At 43.0% G+C, this 25450-nt stretch overlaps 1 protein-coding gene and 1 non-coding gene across 3 annotated transcripts in view; both read right to left on the reverse strand.

The window, feature by feature from the left end:
• Nucleotides 1-25450, reverse strand: part of LOC136843094 (josephin-1-like) — a 57192-nt gene that overhangs the window by 22267 nt on the left and 9475 nt on the right. For both annotated transcript variants that reach the window (XM_067111075.1, XM_067111076.1), the window contains exons 2-3: nt 21091-21235; nt 5560-5777 (exon numbers count right to left, since the gene is read on the reverse strand). In XM_067111075.1, the coding sequence (XP_066967176.1) occupies nt 5560-5777; nt 21091-21207 (335 nt within the window). In that variant the 5' untranslated portion in view covers nt 21208-21235. The remainder of the gene's footprint in view (nt 1-5559; nt 5778-21090; nt 21236-25450) is intronic.
• On the reverse strand, nt 9538-9655 carry LOC136843593 (5S ribosomal RNA). Its single transcript, XR_010854600.1, has one exon. It is a non-coding gene; the product is annotated as a 5S ribosomal RNA (ribosomal RNA).

Consider the following 25450-nt stretch of genomic DNA (forward strand, 5'->3'; position numbering starts at 1 on the left):
CGTGTCGCTGACCATGCAGCATCTGACAGTCACTTTGGAGTGGAAGGCTGATAAGTCCATCTGACAGCCACAGTCCAGTATCTCCATTAGCTTGCTAGTCCAAGCTATGTTAAGTGGTTGAGGGCAAATGGAAATTTGAGCCATGTTTCAGTAGGGACAAAGACAGTGTAATGGGAACTGGTATACAAGGTAGGGGCATTGATGGTGAGAGGAGAGAGGCTTCATTTGATTTTGGGGGAGGAGGTGAGGGTAGGGGAGGTAGTGAGGATCTTATGGTGGTAGGTGGTGTGTGGGGGTTAGGAGCTTGGGGTCTACCTCTTCCACTAAGTAACAAAATCCTCAAGGTTATAAAGACCTAAACAATAGGGTACCCCACGGATAATTCTCATAGCCTATACCCCAGTGCAATTCTATATAAAGTATCTAATAGCCTATCCTAACCAGTATTTTGTAATTGCCATTCAAATCATAATCATTCGAATTCAGAGATATATCTAGAAAATGAATTGCATCTAACAATATGTACATACCTGTACCTACTACAGTGGTAACTAGGTTAATGAACAGTCTTCTTCATGAGCAAATCATGTTATGAACCAGATGTTCAAAAATTTTTTGTTCCGGTGCACGAACCACGCTTCAAGCCATGAACACACAAACATCCACCAAAAAGGTCCACATCCCTGACACCTCAAGATTTTAGTGGAGGATGGCGATTATCATTAGTTATCATTAGTAGAGAGAGAGAGAGAGAGAGAGAGAGAGAGAGAGAGAGAGAGAGAGAGAGAGAGAGAGAGAGAGATACTATTGTCCCGGTCATGCTGTTACACCAATATATCGATTTGCAAAAGTCAAATAACGGTTGTATTGAGAACCATAATTTTAATAAAACTGTTTTACTATATCTAATCATATTGCATGTATTATTGTCATATTACTGTATTACAAAATATGAACAAAGCGATCATGTGCCATTTGCATTCTGGTTTTGTTTACATTCTTCATATTACCGTATTATAAAATATGAACAGAGCGATCAAGTGCCATTTGCATTCTGGTTTTGTTTACATTCTTAAAATTATCAGCTGATTGCATTTTACCAACATCATCACTGTTTTTAGTTGCTGAATGAAAGTTAATTCAGAGGGACATTTCTTTCATAAATTATCAAATCTGGGTTTAAAAATTGCAACTACCTTATTATATAAACTCAGTAAATTAAATGAAGTACGTGTGATTTTGTCAGTTTCAGACGTTGCTTTTGCCTCCAAATCGTTTTGGAGTCTGCTCATTATTCGTTTCTTTAGCCACAGCTATAATACCTACTGCTTGAAGTTAGTGGCATACTTTCTTCATTGCGTGACGGATAAAAATGTATTTGATTTTTATTTTTGGAATTACATTGGAAATAAGCAAGTTTTTAACAAGAAAACTGTAACACAACTCTTAGTAAATGCATGTTAGTTACAGTAACTACCATTGGCAAAATGCTGTTAATTAATATAAACAGTAACAATAACTCAAGGGATGCTGGTAAGCAAGTGATGTACCCACTAAGAGCATCTGATTTGAAAAAACAGTCCGGCGCTCAATCCACAGGCGAAAACCCTCAAATTGATACTTCCATTTCTTACCGATATATCCTTAAGTATGATATACCGAGGTCCATTATCTTAGTGTGCTACTGTATTTGTATATAATTAAGATTATTTTAAATTAAGTCTGTATTCTTTGTCCCAGTAAAACAAAAACAAAAATTTAAAAAATCAGTGTTTCTGAGATTTGAATGAATTATTTGTATTTACATTATTTTAAAGGGGAAAAACCGATTCAGGTCGCAAACTTTTAGGGTTACAAACTGCGTCCTTGAACGAATTAAATTCGTGAACCGAAGTATAGCTGTACTTATAATTACAAGTTGTTTAAAGTACTGTTTACAAAAACTATACAATGTAAATACATCATAATCATTACTTCTTGTTAAACATTATTAAATATCATCATCAAAAGATAACAAAAAAAGAGAGAGAGAAGAGAGAGAGAGAGAGAGAGAGAGAGAGAGAGAGAGTGTGTATTGTTTCCTATATTGTTTCCTAACATGATGCACAGAGAGGAAAGTACTGGTTGTGTGTGCGCATGTATTTGTTCACTATCCATCCTCACAGGCACAGCCAGAGTGCATTTGTTCATTAATTCATCCTCAACCCTCAGAGGAACAAACAAGAAAGCCTCGGTCTGCTGTCTGATAACCTTATCGTACTTACCAGATTTCTCCAGTAAGTACAAAATATTTGTATAATTATTATCGGACTTGGGCAACTCCATCAAGTGAGAATACAATCCCTCGTCTTTTATATGGAGATTCTTTCCTTGGGTGGTAGGTAATGTCCAAAGGTCATGACAGGTGTTGATCACCAACCTCAAAATATCTGCTTCTTCGTCATGGGGAAGGATGACTCCTGTAACTACCCTAGCATATGTGATGCTGAAGATGACAAAATCCTCTGCCAGAGTATGACTTATTTGTAACATTGCTCTAGGAAATTACAAAAACTATTGGTTCTCCGTAAGAGTTTACAACGATTTTCGGCTTCTATAAGGCACGTCTTCATTTTTACTTGTCTAAACGACATTTCTGTTATTGAGTGTCTTTTTAATAAGAAGTTTTCTGACTTTAGGGCTGAAATTTGTTGTTCTGTTTCCATGGTTAGAAACCTTGACCAACTTTCACTCCCAAAGAGGAAGTCGAAATGAGTCAAGGTTGGGTCAACACGATATTTACTTCTTTTTGATTTGTTGTGTACTGGAGCATAAGGTTCCAGTGTGATTACATTCGAATGCTTTTTTGTTTTTTCTAAAGAAAGGTTGTTGGAGGAGGTTCCAGAGATTGTCAACTGTGCCAAGTCACTACCATCAAAGGGCCCGGGGGTACTTGAATCTTTATTTTCACTTAGCATAAAGATTTGATGAAGAAAAAAAAATTAACCTGAAAACCTTAAAAAGATATCATCAGCTTTTCATGGAGTTTTATTCTTCCACCAATGGCACAAGTGAGAACCGACTCCCAAATGTCCGCTCCCTACCCTACCCCATAGGGGATGGCACAACATGATTAGGAGTGGCCCAAATGCAAGCCAAACCCACTTGCTGGGACTGAGAGTATTACAAGAATACAATCAACCCCACCCTAATCATGTTATAGGCAAACAGGATAGAATGCCGGGCGTCCTATCCCCAGAACCAGACTCCCCTAGAATCCGTGGTCCAGCCCTAAAGAATAGTTCTGCCTTTGAGCTTTAAATCTGATAACTCTCAGGTCTGAACATTATCAGGCAGCTGATGGTCCTACCACAGTTCCCACTATTTAGCTTCAGACATAAACCCAATCCCAACTACGATATCTTTTCCTATTTATCAGGTCCTATAAATTTTAGCAGAAGTGGAAAATTCCACAAAAATTTATCCACACAAATGTATATTGATATGTTGGACTCTTGGACTCAAACCCAGGAACAAATTCCTGGGGTTCAAGAGCCCCCTCACCACATCAAGGTGGTCCCATGTTGAGGGGGGCGAGGTATGCAGAAATAGCCCCCAAGTCCAAAGACTAGGGAGGGCCAATGAGAGATCCCACTGCCACCTCTGTGGGTGAGGCAGCCCCTTTGGCTGTCGAGAGTCAGAAGAAGGAGAGGAGGCAGCAGAAGACAAAGAAGGCGACAACAACACCTTACAAGATCTCTTCTTCAACTTCTTCTTCCTGGACATCTTCAGGACCATGGTCAAAAGTTGGTCCCCATGCAGGCAGAAGAGGCGGGAGCATCGGGGACAGCAGGAACAGCAGACACAGCAGAAACAGCATGCACAGCAGGAACAGCATGCACAGCAGACACAGCATGCACAGCAGGTACAGCGGGAACAGCGTGCATGACAGGAACAGCAGGTGGTAGGGTTACTGCGTAATCGGGAGCAGGAGCATGAGGCGCAGTCTTATCTATCACAGCTGGGGTCATCAGGGTCGGGTGCGTGGTAATGGAAGTGGTTGTCTTCGCGAATGCTGTCATCGCCACCACTGCACAGTGGTGGTAGCGGTGACGGAGGCGTGTGTTACCATCAGAAGATCAGGTATGCAAGAAGTCAGGTGCATAACCAGACCTTGCACCAAAGGGACCCCCAAGAGACCCATGGAGATCCAAGACTCTCAGAGTTCATCCACCTGACCTGAAGAAGACAAAGTCGGGTTACGGGAGGTAACCTCCCCTTGCTCCAGGGAAGAAGCTTCCCACTCGGAACGAGCAGAAGCCACCAAACAGAGGTCGTCCTGATCCCCGCCCCCCGCCCCCCCTCCGGATGATCTTCACCTGACGAATCAAGTGAAGATGATGAGGGAGCCATGCGAGGAAGTAGGAAGTTTAGCAGGAGACAGAAACAAAGAACAGTCAGCAACCAAAGACATAGTCAGCAGCGTTTAACCATCGAACGACGCTTTGGAAGCCTTCTTCTTGTACTACCTCCTGCTGGTAAACTTCACCCACTGTACTGGAGACCAAGAACAACACTCACTACAGGTTGAATCAGGATTGGAATCATGCCCCCTGCAACTGGTGCAGAGGATCAACATCGACAGGGGAGCAGAAGTGTGTGCACAGTTTACCGTCAACACCGGGGCATACATGTAAGGCACTGCCCTTCCACCTAGGCTTAGATGGCCTGCGGGTTTGCATACTGATGGAATAACAAACACACAATCAAACAAGCAATCAATCACAAGACAACAGAACAATCCCACCGGGAAAACTGCAAAACAGCAAGCTGGGCAGAGAGAGGAGACGCACGTCCACATCACTCGACTGCTGAAAGCAAATCGGAATGTTTACATCCAGGCAGGCGGGACTCCTGCCAACTGGATGGTAGTTAACTGCCTACCCACCTTGTTCAAAAGTTAAACGGTTGTTCCAGCTTCACTGAAAGTAATTCCCAGTGTAAAGGACCGACAGTTTGTATACTGAGTAGGAACAACTCTTATTTCAGTACATAAAACTGATACATTCTGACTATAAGTTGAGCTGAAACACATCAAAATTAGAATGATACATTTATAAGAAAAAATACCCAGTCCTCAGCAATAGTTAAACATACAGTAGTGCCCCAGCTCAGAAAAGTTAGTCTGAGCACTCAAGTCTGCTTTCATACTAGCAGAAACATCTTTTCACTTTCCCACATCCTAGTGGTTAATGGACTCTCCAAACCCAGTTAGTTTTAATATATACTAAACTACAGTATAAAGTTTTACCTCCAATTCTCAGTCTTCCTCGAACAAGTGTACTTTGAATTACATCAAATTAAACATGGTCAGCTTGCCACCCTCAATAGCAATACAAAATTATTTACCCATATATTTTCTGCCAGTTAAAAAAGATAAATAGATATGCAAGGCATTTGTTTATATAATAGTTCTAATAATAGTACTCATACCTAACACTTACTTTCTTTTATCAAACCAAACCAAGGCATTTATGTTTATACAGTGTAACAGTTTTACTATTCACACCTAACACTTACTTTCTTTTATCAAACCAAACCACTCCACAGCCCTTGGTTGTTAGGGCTGCCATTATAACATTTATATCATAGTTGCCAGTTCCAAGAAGGGACTTGTGAGGGTTAAACCAATTATCAGGGGATAAAGCGTAACATATTTCATCTAATTCACTCTTGGCAAAAGCACCTCCATCTTGAAACAAGTTGTTTAGAGAGTGTAGAGCACACAACTCCTTTATCTGAAAAAGCAATTTCAAAGCAATTACTTCATAATCTACAAAATAATCTTTACAATCTTTTAAAAAAAAGTATATTTATCAGGAATGCATATCATATATACTGTACTGCACCATCATTGAGATGTAAGAAATTTAAGGCAATTCAAGTAAAGCTTGCATTAAGAGAAGTAAGAAGAAATATCAAATCCTAAATTCCACTTGCAACATAAGTGACAACACTCAAGTAAAAGAAGATACAGAAAATCAGAATCAGTAAAGAAAAAAATTGTAATATATTTCATCTGTTATACAGTACACTGTAAATACAAATCTAAATTACCAAGACAAACAAAGTGGCACATCATGACTAAGTGCTAGTGGCAATGAATAAAGACCCAATTTAAGAGTTCTCATTAAAGACGATGCCTTTAAAAATGGATACTTTTGTTTTTCATCTGTCTTTTTATTATACAAATGTTGCTTGATTATAAAAATGAGCCATATATATATATATCCTATATGAGAAGATCCAAAAGGATTTGTTCTTAAACACAGCAAGAGGGTCCGATCTTGAATAAGAGTTAATAATTACGGTAAGATAAAGTTATGAAGTCCAAGACAGCCAGATGGAAGAGACAATAAGGAATGGATGAAAAGTAAAAGCACAAAGCAATCCAGCCACTGACAAAAAGAACTTTGCAAATGACAAATGCAGGGCACATCATAGATTAACATTATTAAACAAGTTTAATGAGACCACAGAGTTGAACTGTAGGTAGTAACACCCAACAGGACTACTACCTATTCAAAAGAACAAAAAAGAACACAACACATAAAAGCTAATATACAGTAGAGAGCCTCTTATCCAGAATTATTGGGACCAAGGGTGTTCTGGACAACTAGTTTTTCTGGATAACTGACCCTAGGCCTACAGCATGGACTTGGTTAATTCAGTGTGACTTGACAGTCCTAATAATGAATCCTAGATATGAATTATGAATAATGATAACACACAAAAATTAATTAAACATTAAAAACATTGGAAATGTAAAGAAAATATTAATATTTGGTAAAAAAAAAAAAGTTAAATATTAAATTCAATTACTGTATACAGTATCTGACTGAGTTGACAACCATAAAACAGTACCCTTTAGAATCATGCATGTTTTAAATGCTGCTAAGGCCAATATTTTGAACTCATTAAAAATAACTTTCATATACAAAGTATATTCATTATGAACAAGTAAATTACGAAATGAAAAAGCTAAATGTTTTATCCTGTTGATTCTGGATGCTCCATCATCAGTCAGTATACAATATGCATAGCCTGGGTTAGCTTAGAACACTTCTTTATGGAAAAGTGCAAACATAATATAAAAACATATTGGATGATTAAGTAAACTGACTGAATATGATATTTTAATGATAAAATAAAGTTTGTTCATACTTACCCCAAGGTTGCTGAAGCAGCAATGTATGGTCCCAGCGAAAAGCAATTTTCGTATGCTACCTAAACATCTTGCCAAGAGTGTGAGGCAAACACCGAATTGACTTCGCCAAAATGTGGCACTGAGAATGTCACCGAGTACCATATTTTTCTTGAACGCCATGGAGGTAACAACTGCCCTCACCTCGTGAGCGTTAACTCTCAACAACTTGAAGTTGGAGTCGTCACAACTAGAGTGTGCGTCCTTAATGACGTCCCTAATGAAGAATGCCAGTGCATTCTTCGACATAGGTTTAATTGGTTGCCTCACAGAACACCATAAATTATCCGAGGGACCACGAGTGTCCTGTGTTCTTTTAAGGTAGTACTTGAGAGCTCTAACTGGACATAGAACTCCCTCAGGTTCCTGTCCAATAAGGTCTGCTAAACCTTTAATTTCAAAGTGTCTAGGTCAAGGGTTAGAAGACCTATCATTCTTAGCCAAGAACTTAGGGCTTAAAGAATAGACAGCATTGTGTTCCTTGAAGCCAACATGACGGCCTTGAACTTCGCTCACTCTCTTCGCCGTCGCCAGAGCCGTGAGGAATGCCGTTTTCGAGTAACATCCTTAAGAGATGCAGAGTGGAGAGGCTCAAAAGGACTAAACATCAAAAACTTGAGCACTACGCCCAAGTTCCAAGCAGGGGGAATTAGCTGAGGAACCTTGGACGTCTTGAAAGAGCTCGTAAGATCGTGGAGGTCCTTATTGTCAGACAAATCTAATCCTCTGTGTCTGAAAACAATCGAAAGCATGCTCCGATAACACTTGATAGTCGGAACTGCTATACCGAGTTTTTCTCATAAGTAAAGGAGAAAATCCGCAACCTGGCTCACAGTGATAGAGGAAGAGGAAAAGCCCTTCTTTCTACACCAACCTTTGAAGGTTGCTCACTTCGCTAGATATATCCTTTTAGATGAAGAACTTCTGGCTCTAGCGATGGCCTGTGCCACCTGGCCAGAAAAAACCCCTTCGCTCTGACCAAGTTTCGATAGTCTGAAAGCAGTCAGGTTCAGGCGGGAGATTCAAAGATATCTCGCGAAGTGGGTTTGTATGAGCAGGTCTGCTCTCATAGGAAGGGTCCTCGGAACGTCTACCAACCAGAAGAGAAACTCCGAGAACCAGTGGTTCGAAGGCCAAAACGTGGGGATGAGAGTCATCCTCGTCCCTTGTGAGGCCGCGAACTTGCGTATGACTTCTCCCAGAATTTAGAACGGGGGAAAAGGCGTAAACATCTATTCCCGTCAATCCCAAAGAAGAGCATCTATCGCAACTGCCCCGGGTCGAGTACAGATGAGCTTTATAGAGGAGCCTCGCTGTTCTTGAGGTCGTGAAAAGATCCACAAGATGGCGACCCCAAAATTTCAAAAATCTTGGCAAACCTCCTGATGAAGGGTCCATTCCTTCGGCAGGAGTTGATGGCGCCAACAGAGCAGGTCTGCTCGAACATTTTCGACCTCTGCAACAAAACTTGTGAGAATCGAAATGTTGCGAGCATAGGCTCAAAGAATAATCTCTCTTGCAAGGCTGAACAGGGAACAAGAAGTATTGTCCGAGTTTGCTAGAACTACACGATTGCAAACTTGGACCTCGAAGAATTGGAGAGCTAAAAGATAGCCGCCAAATCTTTGAAGTTGATGTGCCAGGACACCTGTTCCTCTCTCCAGGTTCCTAACACTTCCTCTCCCTCTAGTGTTGCCCCCCAACCTGTTGACGACCCGTCGGAAAAACAACACTAGGTCGGGGTTCAGAAGCTTGAGGGAGATCCCTTTCTGCAATTTCGTTGGATCGAGCCACCACTACAGATCCTCTTTTATAGAAGGAAGAATTCTCAATTCCTCTTTCAAGTCTTCCTTGCTTTGCCAGTTCTCCAACAGAAAGAACTGAAGAGGCCTGAGATGCAGACTCCCCAGTGAAACAAACTTCTCCAGTGAGGAAATGGTCCCCAGCAGACTCATTCATTCCCTCACCGAGCATGTTTCCTTTTCCAAGAAGGCCGAGACTTTTTCGTACATAGAAGTTGCCGTTCTTGCGACGGAGACGCTATAAAAGCCGCTGAATACATCTGAATTCCCAGACACAATGGACAGTGGGGATCAGCTGCGACTTTTCCACAGACCAGAAGTCCCAGGGACTTCACGAGTTGCAGAGTCAACTGAAGGCCCTCCAGATACCTTCGGCCGACGGCGCCGAATCAACCAGTCGTCCAAGAAGAGTGAGATCCTGACGTGCGACAGGTGCAACTGCATCGCAACGTTTTTCATGAGAAGTGTAAACACCCTCGGAGCAAAATGTGACGCCAACAGCATCTGGTGTTCCCAGGCGGTCACCCATCCAAGTACTGACCAGACCCAACGTTGCTTAACTTCGCTGATCGGACGAAAGCGGTGCTTTCAACGTGGTATGGCCGTTAGCAGAGTCCAAAGCAGAGAGCCCTGAACTGGTAAGTCTAGCCCCCCAAGACAACCTGAGATACTTCATCGAACGTGGATGAATTGGGGCGTGAAGATAAGTATCTTGGAGATCCAAAGATACCATCCAATCCCTGGGATGAAGGGCTCCTAGTATTGACTGCGAGGTCTCCATCTTGAACTTTTCCTTCGGACCAAGTTGTTCGACCTGTTGACGTCAAGACGGGTCTCCAGCCTACTGAAAGTTTTGGGACTAGAAACAATCTGTAGTAAAATCCCGGGAACAGCGAGTCCAAGACCTGTTCCACTGCTGTCCGCTCGAACATCTGTTGAACAGGTCAAACAAATTTTCTGTTTGACAGGATGGCAATTGGGAAACAAAAAACAAAGGAGGAGGAGACAGGAAGGGAATCAAGAAACCTCTCTCTAACAGTAGGAGGGACCAAACGTCTGCCCCTCACTCTTTCCAGGCTTGTGCAAAATGAAGCCTGGTTGCTAATGGAGTCTGGAGATGAAAGGAGTCACTTGCTACCTCTCTTGGAAGTGACATTCCTTCGGGAAAAAACTCTCTCTCGTGGTGCAGGTCTCGTGTTGCTTCCCATGGAAGCCCCTTTGTTTGAAGGCAATTTATTTAGCTTTCGTTTACTTTTTGTATCATTGAGATCGGTGCATTCGTTATGAAGGAGATGCAGTTTGAATGTCGATAACTTTAGTTTTGAGAAATACGATATTTTTTGCTTCTCTGTGTATTTATTTGCTTGCTGTTACACAGTTTGATGTTTTTATGACATATTGAAAAGCCAAAAAATATAACAATAGACTTGCAAAGTAATATAACTTCGCTAAATGAAGCTAAATGAAGCGAGTGTCAAAACACGGCTCAGGTTGGGCAGCCCGACGTCTTACTTAGTCAAGCTCTGAGCTGCTACTGAGTACTGACTGACTGCCACTGACTGCCCTGCGGCATTCCTGTCTTTCGCTGATGCGTACTAGGTCCACAGGTTGCCATATAATGCATTAGATATTATTATTTCATAGCTAAAAGGAAATTACCACCGATATACTGACAATATCATTACATTATACGAAAAATGTAATTTTGTCTATGATAGGGTTACTGTTTTTGTTTATAACTCCTAACTATGGCGAATTTTAAATAAAACTTTCTGAGAAGATAGTCAGGATATGTATGATGCCATATAAAAAAAATCCCAGAAAATTTTGATTTTTCGATTTTTCGTCAAACGCTCCCCTTAAGACAAAGACAACTGCGAAGGTGGAGAGAGAGGAGCCGAAGGTTGAAAAGTCTCAGGAAACAGATCCTTAAGAAAAAAGCCAAAGTCTGATAATCAGAGGAAGAAGAAGACGAAAGATGTTTCTCTTCGTCCAAAGGCTGTGACGAAAGAGGATGTTCTTCCCCAGCTGGCGGGTCTTGAGTGAGTGGTGAAAGTAGTTCGATTACGCCCGTCGTAGCGGGAACTCCCGCGATCGAAGAAGTCGTCAACTAGAGCATGCGTATAGTAAACATAAAAATGCGGAACGCTTCACGATTTTGCGTGTCTTAAGAAGGACATCAGATGTTGAAGGACATCAAATGTTGAGTTGTGCGACATGATGTACAACTGGAGCGGCGTCAACACAAGACTTGAAGCTATCTCGGCGGCGAGCACGGGCGTCATGGCGTGACCGCGAGAGGCTCCGTGGCAAGAACTAGAAGAGAGTCACAGCGTGGCGCGCGCGCGTCATGGCTGGCGCCCGCCCGGCGTCAAGGTGGGCGCGCGTGAAGCGTGAAGCGCCTGAAGAGCAAGACGCGCTCCTGGCGCGAGTCAAGAGAAAAGTCCAACACCTCAAATCGGGGAAGACGATAAGGAAGCCACTAAACACTCTCTCTAGACGACAGACGAGAAGCTCCAAAACATCTAGCAGACGAGGAAGACGAAGCAGGAGACGAAGGTGAAAGTCTGTACCTCTTAACAGGCAGTTTCGAATCTTGAAAGGTTCATGAGAACATACAGTTGTTGTTGCAAACCCAACAAAATCTTACGCGTAGGAGAAGCAACTCTCTCGGGAGAAGGGCTGAACCTGAGAGAAGGAAAGGGGCGAGAGACGTATACTTCCTTCTCACAGGGGAAGAAGCTCTAGCCCTTGCCTTAGCGCGACAGGGGGGTCGAGTAGCGTCATCATCCGAAAAACACTTTATTCTCTTCTGCGGAGGAATATCCACGCAACTTTCGGGGAAGAGCACAAACGTCTAGAGGAAGAGGACGTGAAGCGTCCTCTCCTCTAAGCTTCTCTTAAGAGGGCGAGAGTCAACCAAGCTCCAACCCGAGGCGGGGAGGGCGTGTCGGAGGACGAGAAGCAATCCTTCAGGATGCGTGCCTGTGCACAATCCCCTGGCAGCCTGGGTAGCGTCATCAGGACCTGCCAAAGGGGCGCCAGATCGGTGGGAAGCCCCGTAACCCTCATGCGACTTTCGACATGCCCCTCCCTGGTCCTGGGAGTTCGACAGAGGTCCAGGCCTAGAGGCATTATAGGGCGATCTGACGCCCCCTCCACAACACTAGGGCACTAGCACTAACACTTTGCGTTTGAATTGCATTCACTTTAGTTTCAAGAGCACGCATTGACTCCAACACGAGCCAGGGTATTACTTTCTGCAGCAACAAACTACAGGGTTAGTACTAAAATTAACTACAGGGTTACTAGTAGGAGAAAACCTGACTGTCCATCTAAGGATGCACTCAAGGAGGAAGATCTCCTCAACCTATCACGCTCCAATTTAAGCATATAGGCTTCATATTTCTTCCACTCACCCTCAGATAATCCCACACATTCATTATACCGATTATCATAGAGCATTGAACACCCTTACATATCATACATAAAGTGTGAGGAACTATCAAAGTCTTGATAGCCTCACCTTACATTCACCCAAGCTACAGACTCGATAGCTAGAGGTAAGACATCTTAATTATAAGAAAAGTCAAAAGCAAAATCAAAAACGGTCCACAAAGAGCGTATGCCAAGTCACAGATCCAGTCGTATACCAAAAAACAACCAAAATACTTAAGTAACAACAAAATTCGAAATCCAAATGGCGGAGGAACTGACAACAGGTGTTGACAGTCTGGCGACAGAGAAAATCTGAATAGAAAATGGGAATGGTTCCTGATACCCGCCTCCCAGCGGCGGGAATGGGTACTAACCACCTGCCCGGCCACTGCGTGTGCCGCAAATTTTGAAATTCTGTCGGACTTCGGAGAATACAGCTATATATATATCTGACAGGTAAGTCTCATGAACAAAATAGAGAACTGTAGACCCATAACTGGTAAAAGAAAAAAAATAGGTAAATGTTTCATGTGCTACTAATCCTAAATATTCATTAAATGCAGGAATAAGCTACCCAAGATATCAGATGACCAATACAAGTTTCATTTGAACAAGTTTATGTGATCAATAAAAAGAGTTTTAATAGTAAAATATGATTCTTGATTGTCACCCACAAACAAAAGCATATTAGGCCTACAGAAATACAAGTTTATTTTTTTTATTTCAAAGCCTAAACTAGGCTATGCACCCATATCTAACTCTTGAGTTTGAAATTTCTTTTTCATATCACAAGTTGAGCATTTATTTATCAATAGATGTCATTTTTTTACTCAATGAAAAATTACTAGTTTTTAAACATAAACTTTATACTGTAATTTATTCACTTGTCCAAACAACAATGAAATTAACAAAGAAAATCATCAAATACTCCTAATTATCACTACTCCTAATTATCACTATCATATTAACCATCCCCCAACAATCACGCTTAGGTGAATACATGGTAAAGAAAGAGCAAATTTAATTCAGTAACCCATCTACTGTCTGCATGTATCATATGCAATTGTACGTATACAGAGGGATAGTTGGCCAAACTTTTCTCTACATTTTTATTCAAACTAATAATATAATAGTACAGTACTGTACTTTGAAGCCTTTTGACTATCCATAATACTCAGTTATGTGATCATTTTGGATAAGATTTATGTAACTCAGCTGACTAAAAATAATTCCTGTATTGGCAACTAGAGGTTTGAGAACTTCTGGATAACTTAACTATTCCTGGACATATGAACTCCAGATAAGAAGCCCTGCACTAAATAAGAGTTTTGAAAATCAAGTCTATCTAGGTATCTGGAATATCCTAAAGATGGTAAACTCTGTGGTACCTTGAAATATTGTTTTTTTAAATACTTATTCAAAATATATTTTGAAGCAGAAATATAGGCAGTCTTCACAGTCATAAACTCAACTACAAACCATGTTTTTTTAAATGCTTATTCAAAATATATTTTGAAGCAGAAATATAGGCAGTCTTCACAGTCATAAACTCAACCACAAGCCATAACAACACATCCTTACACAGTTACAATCAGCCATCTGTTTTTTTAATATATATTTAATTCAAAATATATTTTGATGCACAGATATGGCAAATTTTTAGAGTAATTTGTATTTTTCCTAACTATACAAGCCTGAGGTCCTTTACAATAGGGATGACTTCCAGCGCAGCTGGAAAATGGCCGTTTAACTTTAAACAAGGTGATGGAGCACTTAGTTAACTACCCACTACAGGTGGGAGTCCCGGTCGCCCTTCTAGTCGGTATACACCCACTTTGCCTTTTGGCCAAGGAAGCAGAATGAGGGGTGGCTGAGATAGGCATATAACTTGTAAAGGACCTCATATAACTTGTAAAGGACCCTAGGTTTTTATAGTTAGGAAAAATACAAATTACTTTAAAAATCTGTCATTTGTTCCTACACAATATACAAACCATCGGTCCTTTACAACGGGAAGACTTACTTCATGGAGGGAGGATTCTGGGTAAGCTTCTGAAGTGACTGGAGTTAGCCTCACCTGGGACTCCTTCCTGGTCATGTATGAGCAAAGTAAGGAGACCAGCCTCTGAAGTGTTGAACAGAAGTGTGAATGATTGTATGTTCAATTGTCAGACTTCTGGACTTTACGAATTAATGTGTGTTGTAGCAATACTGCTTCGAAAAAGGCTTGGATGAATCCAGAGCATCAGAGACAATAAAACTAGGGATAACCAATGGGTTTGTTTTATTGTCAGCCCCTCTAGCAAGGGAAGGAATTGCATATTAATCTATCTAAGATTATAGAGAGTAAGATTATAGAGTGTGCTCAGATATGTGGGCTCACCTGCATGACCTGCCCAACCAGCATGTGACAGGTGGCATCTCTCTCTCTCTCTCTCTCTCTCTCTCTCTCTCTCTCTCTCTCTCTCTCTCTCTCTCTCTCTCTCTCTCTCTCTCTCTCTCTCTGCGAGAGAGGAGAGATAAAAGAGAGAAGGGAGGGAGCCAGTCCCCCACACTTTCGCTCTTTGCCACCAAACACCTTAGGCGAGGTGCAAACTGTCCACTATGGGATCTGGATGAACTAAACAACTTGTTGAGCAGCCATCACAGGGACCAGGGTGGGAAAAGGAGTCCCAGGGCCTGTGGACAACATCCTGAAGGTAGAAAGATATGCAAGTGGACAGCCTATGCTATTTTCTGTCTTAATACCTATAAAACCGACAGGTTCTTCCAGAGTTCGAGGGACAGACCAATGTCCCTATCCTCGTGAGGTACTTGGAACAAACTCCTGGCCACATGTTGGCCATCAAGTACTCTTATTCACTAGCCTCACGAGGCTAGAAAGAAAATGTGTTTTTGAACACTTGTGTCTTAGTCAAAAAAAGTACTAAAGAAGAGTCATCAACACCCAGGCTTGAGATGTTGAGTCCTCATGAAGATAATACCAAAGCACTCTAGCCGAATATACAGGCGTAGTACCTTGTACGACTGCTACTAACCAGTTCGAGATGGGACTGAATGTGACTCCAAAGTCTTGCTACGAGTTCCAAGACAAACTCGAGCGTGACAGAACCTCATCTCCTCAAGTGCCATAATATGGCTGGAGGCCTGGGCCTCTACAGACAAGAAGACTAAGCAGGAGACCTCCTTCTTCAGGTGAGCTTAACTTTGGGTTTGCATTACCTGTCTGGGACCCTGGCACTGTTCCCATGCAAGAACGTGCCGGGTGCGAGGTCACACTTGACCGTTAGCCTTCACTCTCGCTCCTAAGTCAGGCCAGGGTCTGTGGAACGTGGGACTTTACTGGTGTCACGGGAGTCCGTGGGACCCTGTGCAGCAGCAGAAGAACCTTAACCTGATGGGGGAAAAGATTCCTGAGGCCAAAATTGGTGACACAGGGGTCTTATCGGAGGCCTGTGAACCTCTGGCGACCCGGGTGTCTGCGCGAACCATGCACCTCTGGTGACACGGGTATACAGTAAACCCCCCATATTCGCATTCTCACGATTCGCGGACTCACATATTCGTGGATTTCTCTGTGGAACGTATCTACCCATTATTCGCGGAAAATTCGCCCATTCTCTGTATTTTTCACTGAGAAATATCCACTAATTACTGAATTTTCATATAATTTTCATGACTAAATGCACTTTTTGTGATAACACTATTAAAATACAGAGGTATATGCATTTTTAGAGGTTTTTCTTGTGTTTAAACTATCAAAATAGGCAGTTCTAAGTGTTTTTAGAAGGGGGTTTTAAGTATTCGCGGATTTTAGCTATTCGCAGGGTGCAGTATGCATCCCCCGCGAATACGGGGGGTTTACTGTACACAGAATCCATATGCCTGTAAATTATGTTGAACAGGGTTCCAAGGAACCCCGTACAACAGTTGCTACTGACACACGGGGATCCAAGGACCTTGTGCGCCGGTGAAAGTTCTTCACCGGCCCAGGAAGATGACTTCCGGGAACCGGTGTTGGAGGCATGGGTGTCCCTGGAGACCCATGCCTCTGTTGCTCTCACAGCACGGGGTTCTGAAGAGCCTGGTACCATGGTTCCCATGTCGGTAGACAGGAAATAGCAACTGAGAGATACCCTGCCTCTTCCAAGGCTTGAAGATTGTTCCATGGGTTTTGGGAGATGCTTCTACCAATGACCATGGAAGTGGAACAATGGGACAGTACACTGACAGCTTCTGTTGACTATTATTGTTGGGAGGCTCCAAAGATTGGGAAATCTTGTATAATGTCTGGGTGTGAGGGGCAAATCTCTGTCATCTGACACTGGTGATGAGCTTGACTGCCATTATGTTTCGATTCCCTGGGATGTACCTCGCTGACAGGTCTGCTGAATGTGCAGCCGTCCACTCGTATACTTGCATCGTTAACCTGTAGAGTTGGAGGGATACCTGTCCCCCACCCCCTTTTTCTTTAACAGAAGTTAATCTCGTGGTGAAGGGGGCACCGACACTCATCCGTCCGCATAGAAGCTTACCAAGATCTTGAACCTCTGGAAAAGCTAAGGAAGCTGTCCTGAGTTCCAAATATTAGTGTGGAGATGTTTGTCATACCGGTTCCACTCACCTGAAAGAAGCAAGTCTTCCAGGTGTGCGCCTCTTCCCTTGATTGCTGTACCTGTGAACAGAGGCATGCAACGTACCTGAGAACGGGCAAGATGGGAGGAGGAGTGTGCAGAGACATTCCAACAAAGTTCCTGTTGTCTAGTCACTAGGCTAGTTCCCACTTCACCTCCTTCCCGAAGGAATGGAAAGGAATATGAAGTCCCTTAAACGGGACAAAAATTCTTGCATTCTCCACTGAAGGGAACAAAGGGAAGGCCATTCCTGAGGGCCTGGTTTCCCCAAGGGCGACAGGTGAGCGAAGATGACTTGTTACTGTTGAACTGTTGATTCCTTTGTAACAAGAATAACTGAACTCTTCTCTGAACCTGCTGATAGGGGACTGAGACAAAAACACCAGCAAGACAGGGCACTTAGTGTTCTGCTCGAGTGTAAGGTCAAGGTTCTCAAACCTGAACTAGACTACCAAGTCCCGCCAAGTAGAGAAGTCATCTCTTTTTCCGAGAAGAAGTCTGACATGTATTGGGAAATACGTATCCTGATGGGTACTGAGAGTACCGTCTTAAGTAAAAATGTCTGCACCTTACGATGTGTCCCAGCCTTCTTCAAGGTCAAAGCCTCCATGAGAGAAGACTGAGGAGGGGACCTCCTCGTTGCATCTCTGAGTGCTTGAACCCTCGAGTCAGAAGCACTTGGTCAGGAACCTGGCCGAGTACTTGAAGAAGTACTGGTAGGAGATGAAGAAGTACCTGAATGCTTCGACACCTTCTCTCATACTATGCCTGAACCAGATTGGCAAGAGGACTCTCCAGTACTGGTTTGGTGTACTTGAGGTTGGCGAAACCCGAGTACTTGGAGTGACTCGAAGCTCCTGAATCATGTCCAGGATGGTTCATGGGAGCCTCCTCTAACCAAGTGTCCAAAGAAAACCCCAGGAAGAGGCAGGCACAGCACCAGCCTCAGAAGAAGACTTCCCAGAACTGGTTCCAAGTACACAAATCTTGGAGACCCAGGCACTTGAGCTCCTGAATCACAATACCTCGGCGAGGTATATGACATGGCCCCTGAGCCCAGAGATTGGGGTGAGCCAACCAGAGATCCCTCTGCCTTCCCTGGGCAAGCACCCGAAGAAGAAGGTGAGGAGGCAGCAGCAGACGAAGACGATGATTGCGACTTCTCTTCCTCGACTTCCTCTTCCTTGATATCTTTCTAAGATGGCGGTGAGCAGCTGATCGTCCCTACAGGCAGGAGTAGCAGAAGCAGCAGACAAGGGGATTACTGTACAGGATAACCCGTGGCAGGAGCATGTGGACAGGTGTGGTTCACATCCCCTTGGCAAATCTCGACCATGGTAAGGCCATCGAGACTTCAAGTTCTTCCCATAACCCTAAAGTTCAAATGGATGACAGGCCCAAAGGCAAGGTATAGTTTCTTCCTGGAGATCGGTGGGACAAGAAGCAACCCCCTCCACTGACACAACACTAGCACTGATACTAGCACAGGGATCACCACTTGCTTTATGTAAACGCACTCTTACCGAAGCTCCTATTTGAGCGGCCATGTTCACTAATGCGTCAAATTTCTTGTCTATCTGAGCTTCAAGACTGGCGATGGCACTAAGTACAGAGGGAAGGGAGCCAGGTAACGGAGTTGTAGGGAGTGCGAGAGAAGTAGGAACAGGCGATTGAGTCGTTACAGGTGTCGAAAGGGCCGGTCTAGGAGTAGCGGACACAAAAGGTCTAGCCTTGGCTCAGACAGCCGTCTTTCTATGCCAAGCCTTCTCTAACTTATCTAAACGGTTAGTCAAAATCCTTCATTGAACATTGTCCCAGTCTCTATAGGCTATTCCTCGCACGTCAAGTCAGGAGAACAAACTTGTCGTCGGCAATAAAAACATTAAATGTGCATCATATTTGGATGAGGTTAACCTAATGTTGCAGCCCTTGCTGCAATACTGGTTATTAGTCACACTCGAGTCTGACATACCAAGTCAAAATCCACAAAAGCTTATCTAATCTAGATAAATATAATGCAGAGGCTACCAAACTAAAGAATACTTCACCAAATCCTTTGAAAACAATCAAAACCATCCAACGAAACTCCTCAACTTCAAAAACAAAGCTGCTGAACAACCGGTGTATGGTCATTTAGCGGCAGAAACAAACTGAGCTCTTCAGCTATATTCTACCTGTCCTTCCCTGGAAGTGGGCAGGGCACTTAACTGCACCAAAACAAAACAGTGCTACCGCAAATTTCAATTCTAAAGTTGCTGTTAAAGTAGAAATTAATAGCTATGTAATTAATGGTAAGTTACACATATAAAGCTAGAGATTTGACACAACACAGTGTCTTGCCTCTTCAGGCCTAGGTTCCCCCACAGGTTTGCCAACTGGTGGGCTAGGTAGGTGATGGCCCTACCTCCAGACAGCAGTACAGTGGTCTCCTAAACATGCTGCTGACTTCTTCAACTGTACGGGAACCCAAAGAAGAGGATGTGTTCTTGGCCACCAACAATGACTAGAGATTGATCCAAGAGATTGTCTGAATGCTGCCATGGCAGTCAATTCCAGTGCCACTGCCTCCATTGCGAGAAGGAGACCCCCTCCACATGGAATCCCTCTAGCAACAGACAGGGACACAGACAGCAAACCTGTCGTCACAGTTACAGTTGTAGCAGTCACAGGAAAGCCTCACACAGCCTTCAAGTGGTCAGTGAGACCAATTACACTCTGATCCCCCAAGAGGCCTATGGAAGGTGAGAGCTCCCTAAGCCCCTCAGGGTCCACAGCACCTGCAACGAAGGTCAGGTTAGGTGAGAACAAGCGTACCCCCAAGGAAAACCCCTACTCCAAGCGAAACAAAACTGTTTGGGAGGAAACAGGTTGGTCATCTGCCCTCCCTCACAGCTCTCTACTGATGTAGTAGAGGAAACCACTCCCTTAGGAATGGTAACAGCAGGTGGAAGTTTGGACAGGGGCAAAAAGGAACCATAGAGAATCTTTGGTGTCACCGGCAGAGTATTGCACTCTGATGACACTGGAGATACTTTCCTCTCTCTTTCTCTTCTTTTTCCCTAAACTTCACTCACTGCTCAGAAGGCCAAACCCAATGTTCTGAACAAGGGCTAGATTGATTACAGCACGATACACAAGGAATGAGGATCCACCTCAATAGAAGGGAGGATCCATTCACAGGGCCTGTCCTTCCCTCAGTAGTGCCGAAGGGTTAGCAGTTTCCTCTCCACAGATGGCCTTTGTAAATCACGGGTTTGCATACTTTATCATACCAACAATACATGAGAAGCAAGCAAACAGAAAGAAAAGCATGAAAGCAAATGGCAGCTGGGCAGACAGTGCAGCAGATGTCTTCATTTTGACGGCAGCTGAAAGCAAAGTGAGTGCAAACCAATGAGTTAACAACCTTGTCTGAAAGTTAAACAGCCGTTCCAGCTCATGTTCACATGCTAAATCCCATGTAAAGAACAAAGGTTCACATTTGTGCAGGAACATTTAACATTAACCATAGTTTGACTTAAGCAGTAGCAGAAAAAAATAGGAATCATCTCATGTTAATCAAAATGATTAACAGACTAAATCAGGAAAAATACGACTAACCAAATAAATTATTATGTACATACACAAACAAAACCTGTTCACATGGATAAATTACAATACACAATCAATTATCAAGCTGCATATAATAATAGCACAATATGCAAGAGATTAAATCATGAAAACTAAGACTCACCATACAAACAATTATGTAAATACAAAAAATCTGTCTACATGAATAAATCACAATGATCAACTGTAAAGATGCATGTAAAAACAATAAAACAGGAAAATTTAAAACCTTAAAACAAATTTTGGAGATACAGTCCAACACTGCAGGCAGGAAGCAATAAAACTTCCGTTCTTACAAGTCATATTACTTCTGGTCTTAATTTGCTACACATCTAAAAATTAAAAGTGGAAAACATTACCCCACCTGTTTTTCGTGATATATATCCGGAGTCATGGCAAGGCCAATAATGTTCTCTTTACACTGAATCAAATCCCAAAACCATGCACAGCTGCTGCTGCTGCAACAACAACTTCCCGTCATGGAACCAGAACATTCTACCCTGTGTCACCTGAAGGAAAGATAATGGGAGGGGGTCAGTTCTCACATTTTCATAAAAAACAGAGAGAAGTGTGGTAAATCAAAGATGAATTTAAAACATAGCGAACTACATAAAAGATCACACAAACTGTACTGCTTTATCATTCAATACTATCTTCAAGTTTTTATATTCATATATATTTTGTCCAAAAGAATGATTCACAAATTTCACTTTTTCAAATCACTTTTTTCTCTAAGTACCATGTACTGAATGGTGTCTGTGAAGGGCACAATGTCCTTCTGACTTGTCACTCGGCAATGTGTGACCAGTTCCAAGTCAACCAGTTGTGTGGATGCCTGAGAATACTGTATTGGGTTACACATTTTTGTCATTTTGTCACTCTCTTCCAAGCTGACTTGTAATTAAAAGTAAATTTAAATTTCTTCCATATTTAGGGCATAAATCTACCATATTAACACCTATTATACTGAAGGTTCAACTTTTTTTTTAAATAATTTATTCTTAATTAAGGTATCAACAGATGATGATGATAATCTTATTGTCTTATTGTCATTATAAATACTAGACATATGTGTTTACTATAGATAATTCTCTCTCTCTCTCTCTCTCTCTCTCTCTCTCTCTCTCTCTCTCTCTCTCTCTCTCTTTCTCTTTCTGAACAGGTATTACTAAATCATTGTCAATACTGAATATGTTCCTCTCTCAAATATGAAGACATGCACATGGGTGTAAAATCAACAAATATCTACAAGTAGTTTGCATTTTTCCTATATATTTACAAGTGGTTTGCATTTTTCCTATATAGTTAACTGGTGGCGGAAGGGTGAGTGGAGAGGTCATCAAGCACTTTTCCCTTCAACATCAGACACTAAGAGAGGTGGTACAGGTTGGATTACGGTAAAGTAAACAGCTCTGGTTTGTACACCTAAGAAAATTAAAAGTTACTTTAAAAAACTGATCTATGTATTCCTGCAGAAATGCAAACTATCAATGTAGTGAGCATGGATGGGAGCAATGACTCCTGTAATCTTCGATTCAGCCTGGAAATGGGACATAGCAACAGGACCCTGAGACCGAATAAGATGTGTCTGAGATCTCACTCAAATAGGAAAACTTCTGAGAAGCAACTGTGACCCAGTAAAAGATAGCACAAGTTGGACAGCTCTGGTCAGTATGACTGATAGGTTCAAACTGCAATTCTACCACCATCCCAATCAGCCCCCTTACCCAAAATTAAAAGGGAAAGCAGAGCGAGTTACATCTTATCATACAACGCTCGAAGAATGGGTTCTCGTTTGCATAACATACAAACCTGAAGTTCTTTACATAGGGATTTAGCTGGCGAATGCAAGCTGGAATGGCCATTTAACTTTCAGACAAGGTCGTTAAATATTAACAAGTAAGGGGAAGCCCTGCCCACCTGTCGGTCTGCACTCCACTCTGCCTTCCAGCCCAGGTACCAGAATGAGGGGTGGCTGAGGTGGCTCGTTAATGTAAAGAACTTCAGGTTTGTATGTTAGGAAAAATACAAGTTACTTAGAAAATTTGCTATTTGTTCCTACACAAATACAAACCTTATTTCTTTACATGAGAGACTTACCCATTGGTGGGAGGAGTCTGGGGACTCTTTGAACACCTCTTTAAACACCTTTCTGATCTGGAAGGGCATAGGAAGAAATTCCACACCTTTAGATGGTTGAACATATGGGATGTTAAATTGCTAGACTTCTGGACATAAAGCTGGCTTTCATGATCTTGTTGACGGCTGAAAGAACCAGCGAAGACAGATCCAGTCCCTGGGACAGTGTTGCAGAGGACTTCAAGAAATATCCAGCTATATCCATTGCCGCTCGGCGGAAAGCCTATGCTTGCAAGGAAAGCTGGAAGGTGTCCCAGTCCTGAACACACAGGGATATACTGCTTCTTGTGTAGCTGCTACAGGAGACTGGATCAAGAGCTCTTCTTGATGCCTCGGAAGCAGAGCTATCAGGTCGGGCGAAAGGCGAAGTCTTCCAGCATTTGTCTGTAACTCAGGGTGAGCAACAGACATTTACGGAGGGAAAAACGCAGATATCAATTTTTCCCAAAAAGACAGCATGCCTCACCGTAGCAGTCCCGGGTCTGGTATGAAGGAGCAAGAAAACTACCAACTTTGTTCTGCAGGGAGGCAAAAAGAAAGATGGTAGGGGTCTCTCAGTCGAGCAGTCTCTTCGTGAATCTTTGTGAGGATAAGAGTGAAGAGCACAGTCCGTCCTGATCACTTAAACCTGAGGCCGAGCTCACCTACCAATACATCCCCACCAGGAATGTATCTGGCTAATTGAGCTATTGAGTGCACTATAGTACACTCGAGTACCTGCAAATGTCGACAGATGAAACAGGAGGAAAAAACGATTCCCTCTTGTTTGTTGATTTATGCCACTACTGTGGTTTTGTTGTTCAACGAAACCACTGAGTGTCGCAAAGCTCATCCTGAATTCTCGGAAGGCCAAAAGGCTGCCTTGAGTTCAGGATGTTGATGAGAAGGTACTAATCATCTAAGTCACACACCTCCAAGACAAAGTCTTACAGGTGTGCACCTATTCCTCGATCCGTGAATCCAGAAGTACTGTAGACACACGATGTGAGGAGAATATGCAAGCATATTCGAAGGTTCCTTCAATCAAGCATTAGCCTAACTCTTTCCTCATACTACGAAGAGGAAAGCCTCATACTATGAAGAGGAAAGAAGGATGGAGGACTGGAAGCAGACCTCCTTCATTCTCCACCATGGGGAAACTTCTGCAAGATAACAGGATACCAAGACAATTAGCTCTAGCCATGCTAGCATTTCCCGAATCTGAAGCACGGGAGAGGAAGCGGGATGGAAGTTTGATGAAAAGAATTGCTGAGACCCAAGGGAAATAGATACTTCTCCTGAAGGAATCCATTCACAGGTCTCGGCAATGCTGCTGCCAGCTCCAGAGACTTGATAATTATCATTTCATCCAGGCATCTGCAGTAGGAGAACTTCTGCCCAGTCGATACTTCTTTCTCTCTTCCCTTCTGCCCTCCTCCCTTATGGAAAAGAGGGTGGAAAGACACACTCTTATGCGCATTTTCCCCAGATGGGAAGAAGAGGGCTATGTGTTCCACGATCTTCTTCCGAAGCCTGGGACTTCTTAGGAGTTGAGGGGGGTTGGTTAAGGTCGACCCAAGATGACTATTACCCATAGGTCTTGGCCACTGTCCAAAGGACAAGGCAGTGCCCTGGTACAAACCTTGATTACCGAGGTATCTGCCAAATCTCTGAAAGAGAAAGGCAGAACCAAGTAAAGGTTTGTTCCTAAGGATCGAGCCAACTCAGGACTTATGAAACTGTTGATCCAAATTAGGGTATAGGCAGACCCACACCCAGACAGGACCAGTCTCCAGGAATGCTCATATCTGAGGAGAGAAAGCCTAAAAGTGAAGGATCGTGGATCCATCAGGAAAATTGCCTGGAGGAAACCATCAGGTGTCCTCCACGAGAATACCCTTCACGGCAAGGAGAAGCAGAGAGAACCCAGTCCGGGTGAAGCAGAGTCAGAACACCATGCAGTAAGCAAGACCCTCCGAGGTAAGAAGAATTCATATTATGTCGAGGCAGGGGAGAATTTTGGAGTCTCGACCTGAATGAACTCCTTGTCCGAAGAAAAGGATTCATATGGTTGAGAACGCTCTCACAAGCAAGGACTGCAGCGACCCCCGAAACTCTCGGCACCCTCAGGAACTGCAAGGGTTGCGAAGGATGAAGATTATTCATTGGGGGAGCCACAGTCCTGTCCCGGGGATCCTCATGCCGATTCATCAGCACGAAGTTCTCCGAGAAACAAGGGCAATCGCAACTTGAAGAGGAATATCCTCACTGCTTCCAAAGCGTGAAACTCCTGTACCTCTCTCCTTGGAGGAAAACCTTGACAGATCCCAAGAAACCGTCCTTGGCTACCTGGTTGTACTGCGAGACAACTGGGGGACCGACACCGAAAACACGCCAGGCAGCCGAACTCCAAAGAAAGACAAATTTGTCGGAGCTTTCTCTGTCATCTTGCGCCTCTCGGAACAATCAAGAGGAAAAGAGAACAAGTGATGAGAAAGAGTACCTCTACCTGTCCTACCAGTAAGGCTGATTCTTTTCTGCACACTCCTCTGAACCTGAAACACGCCACCTTTGGCCATTACCTGCGAAAACTCTTAGGTCAACTA

The sequence above is a fragment of the Macrobrachium rosenbergii genome, chromosome 11, assembly GCF_040412425.1.
Source record: "Macrobrachium rosenbergii isolate ZJJX-2024 chromosome 11, ASM4041242v1, whole genome shotgun sequence".
NCBI lineage: Eukaryota > Metazoa > Arthropoda > Malacostraca > Decapoda > Palaemonidae > Macrobrachium > Macrobrachium rosenbergii.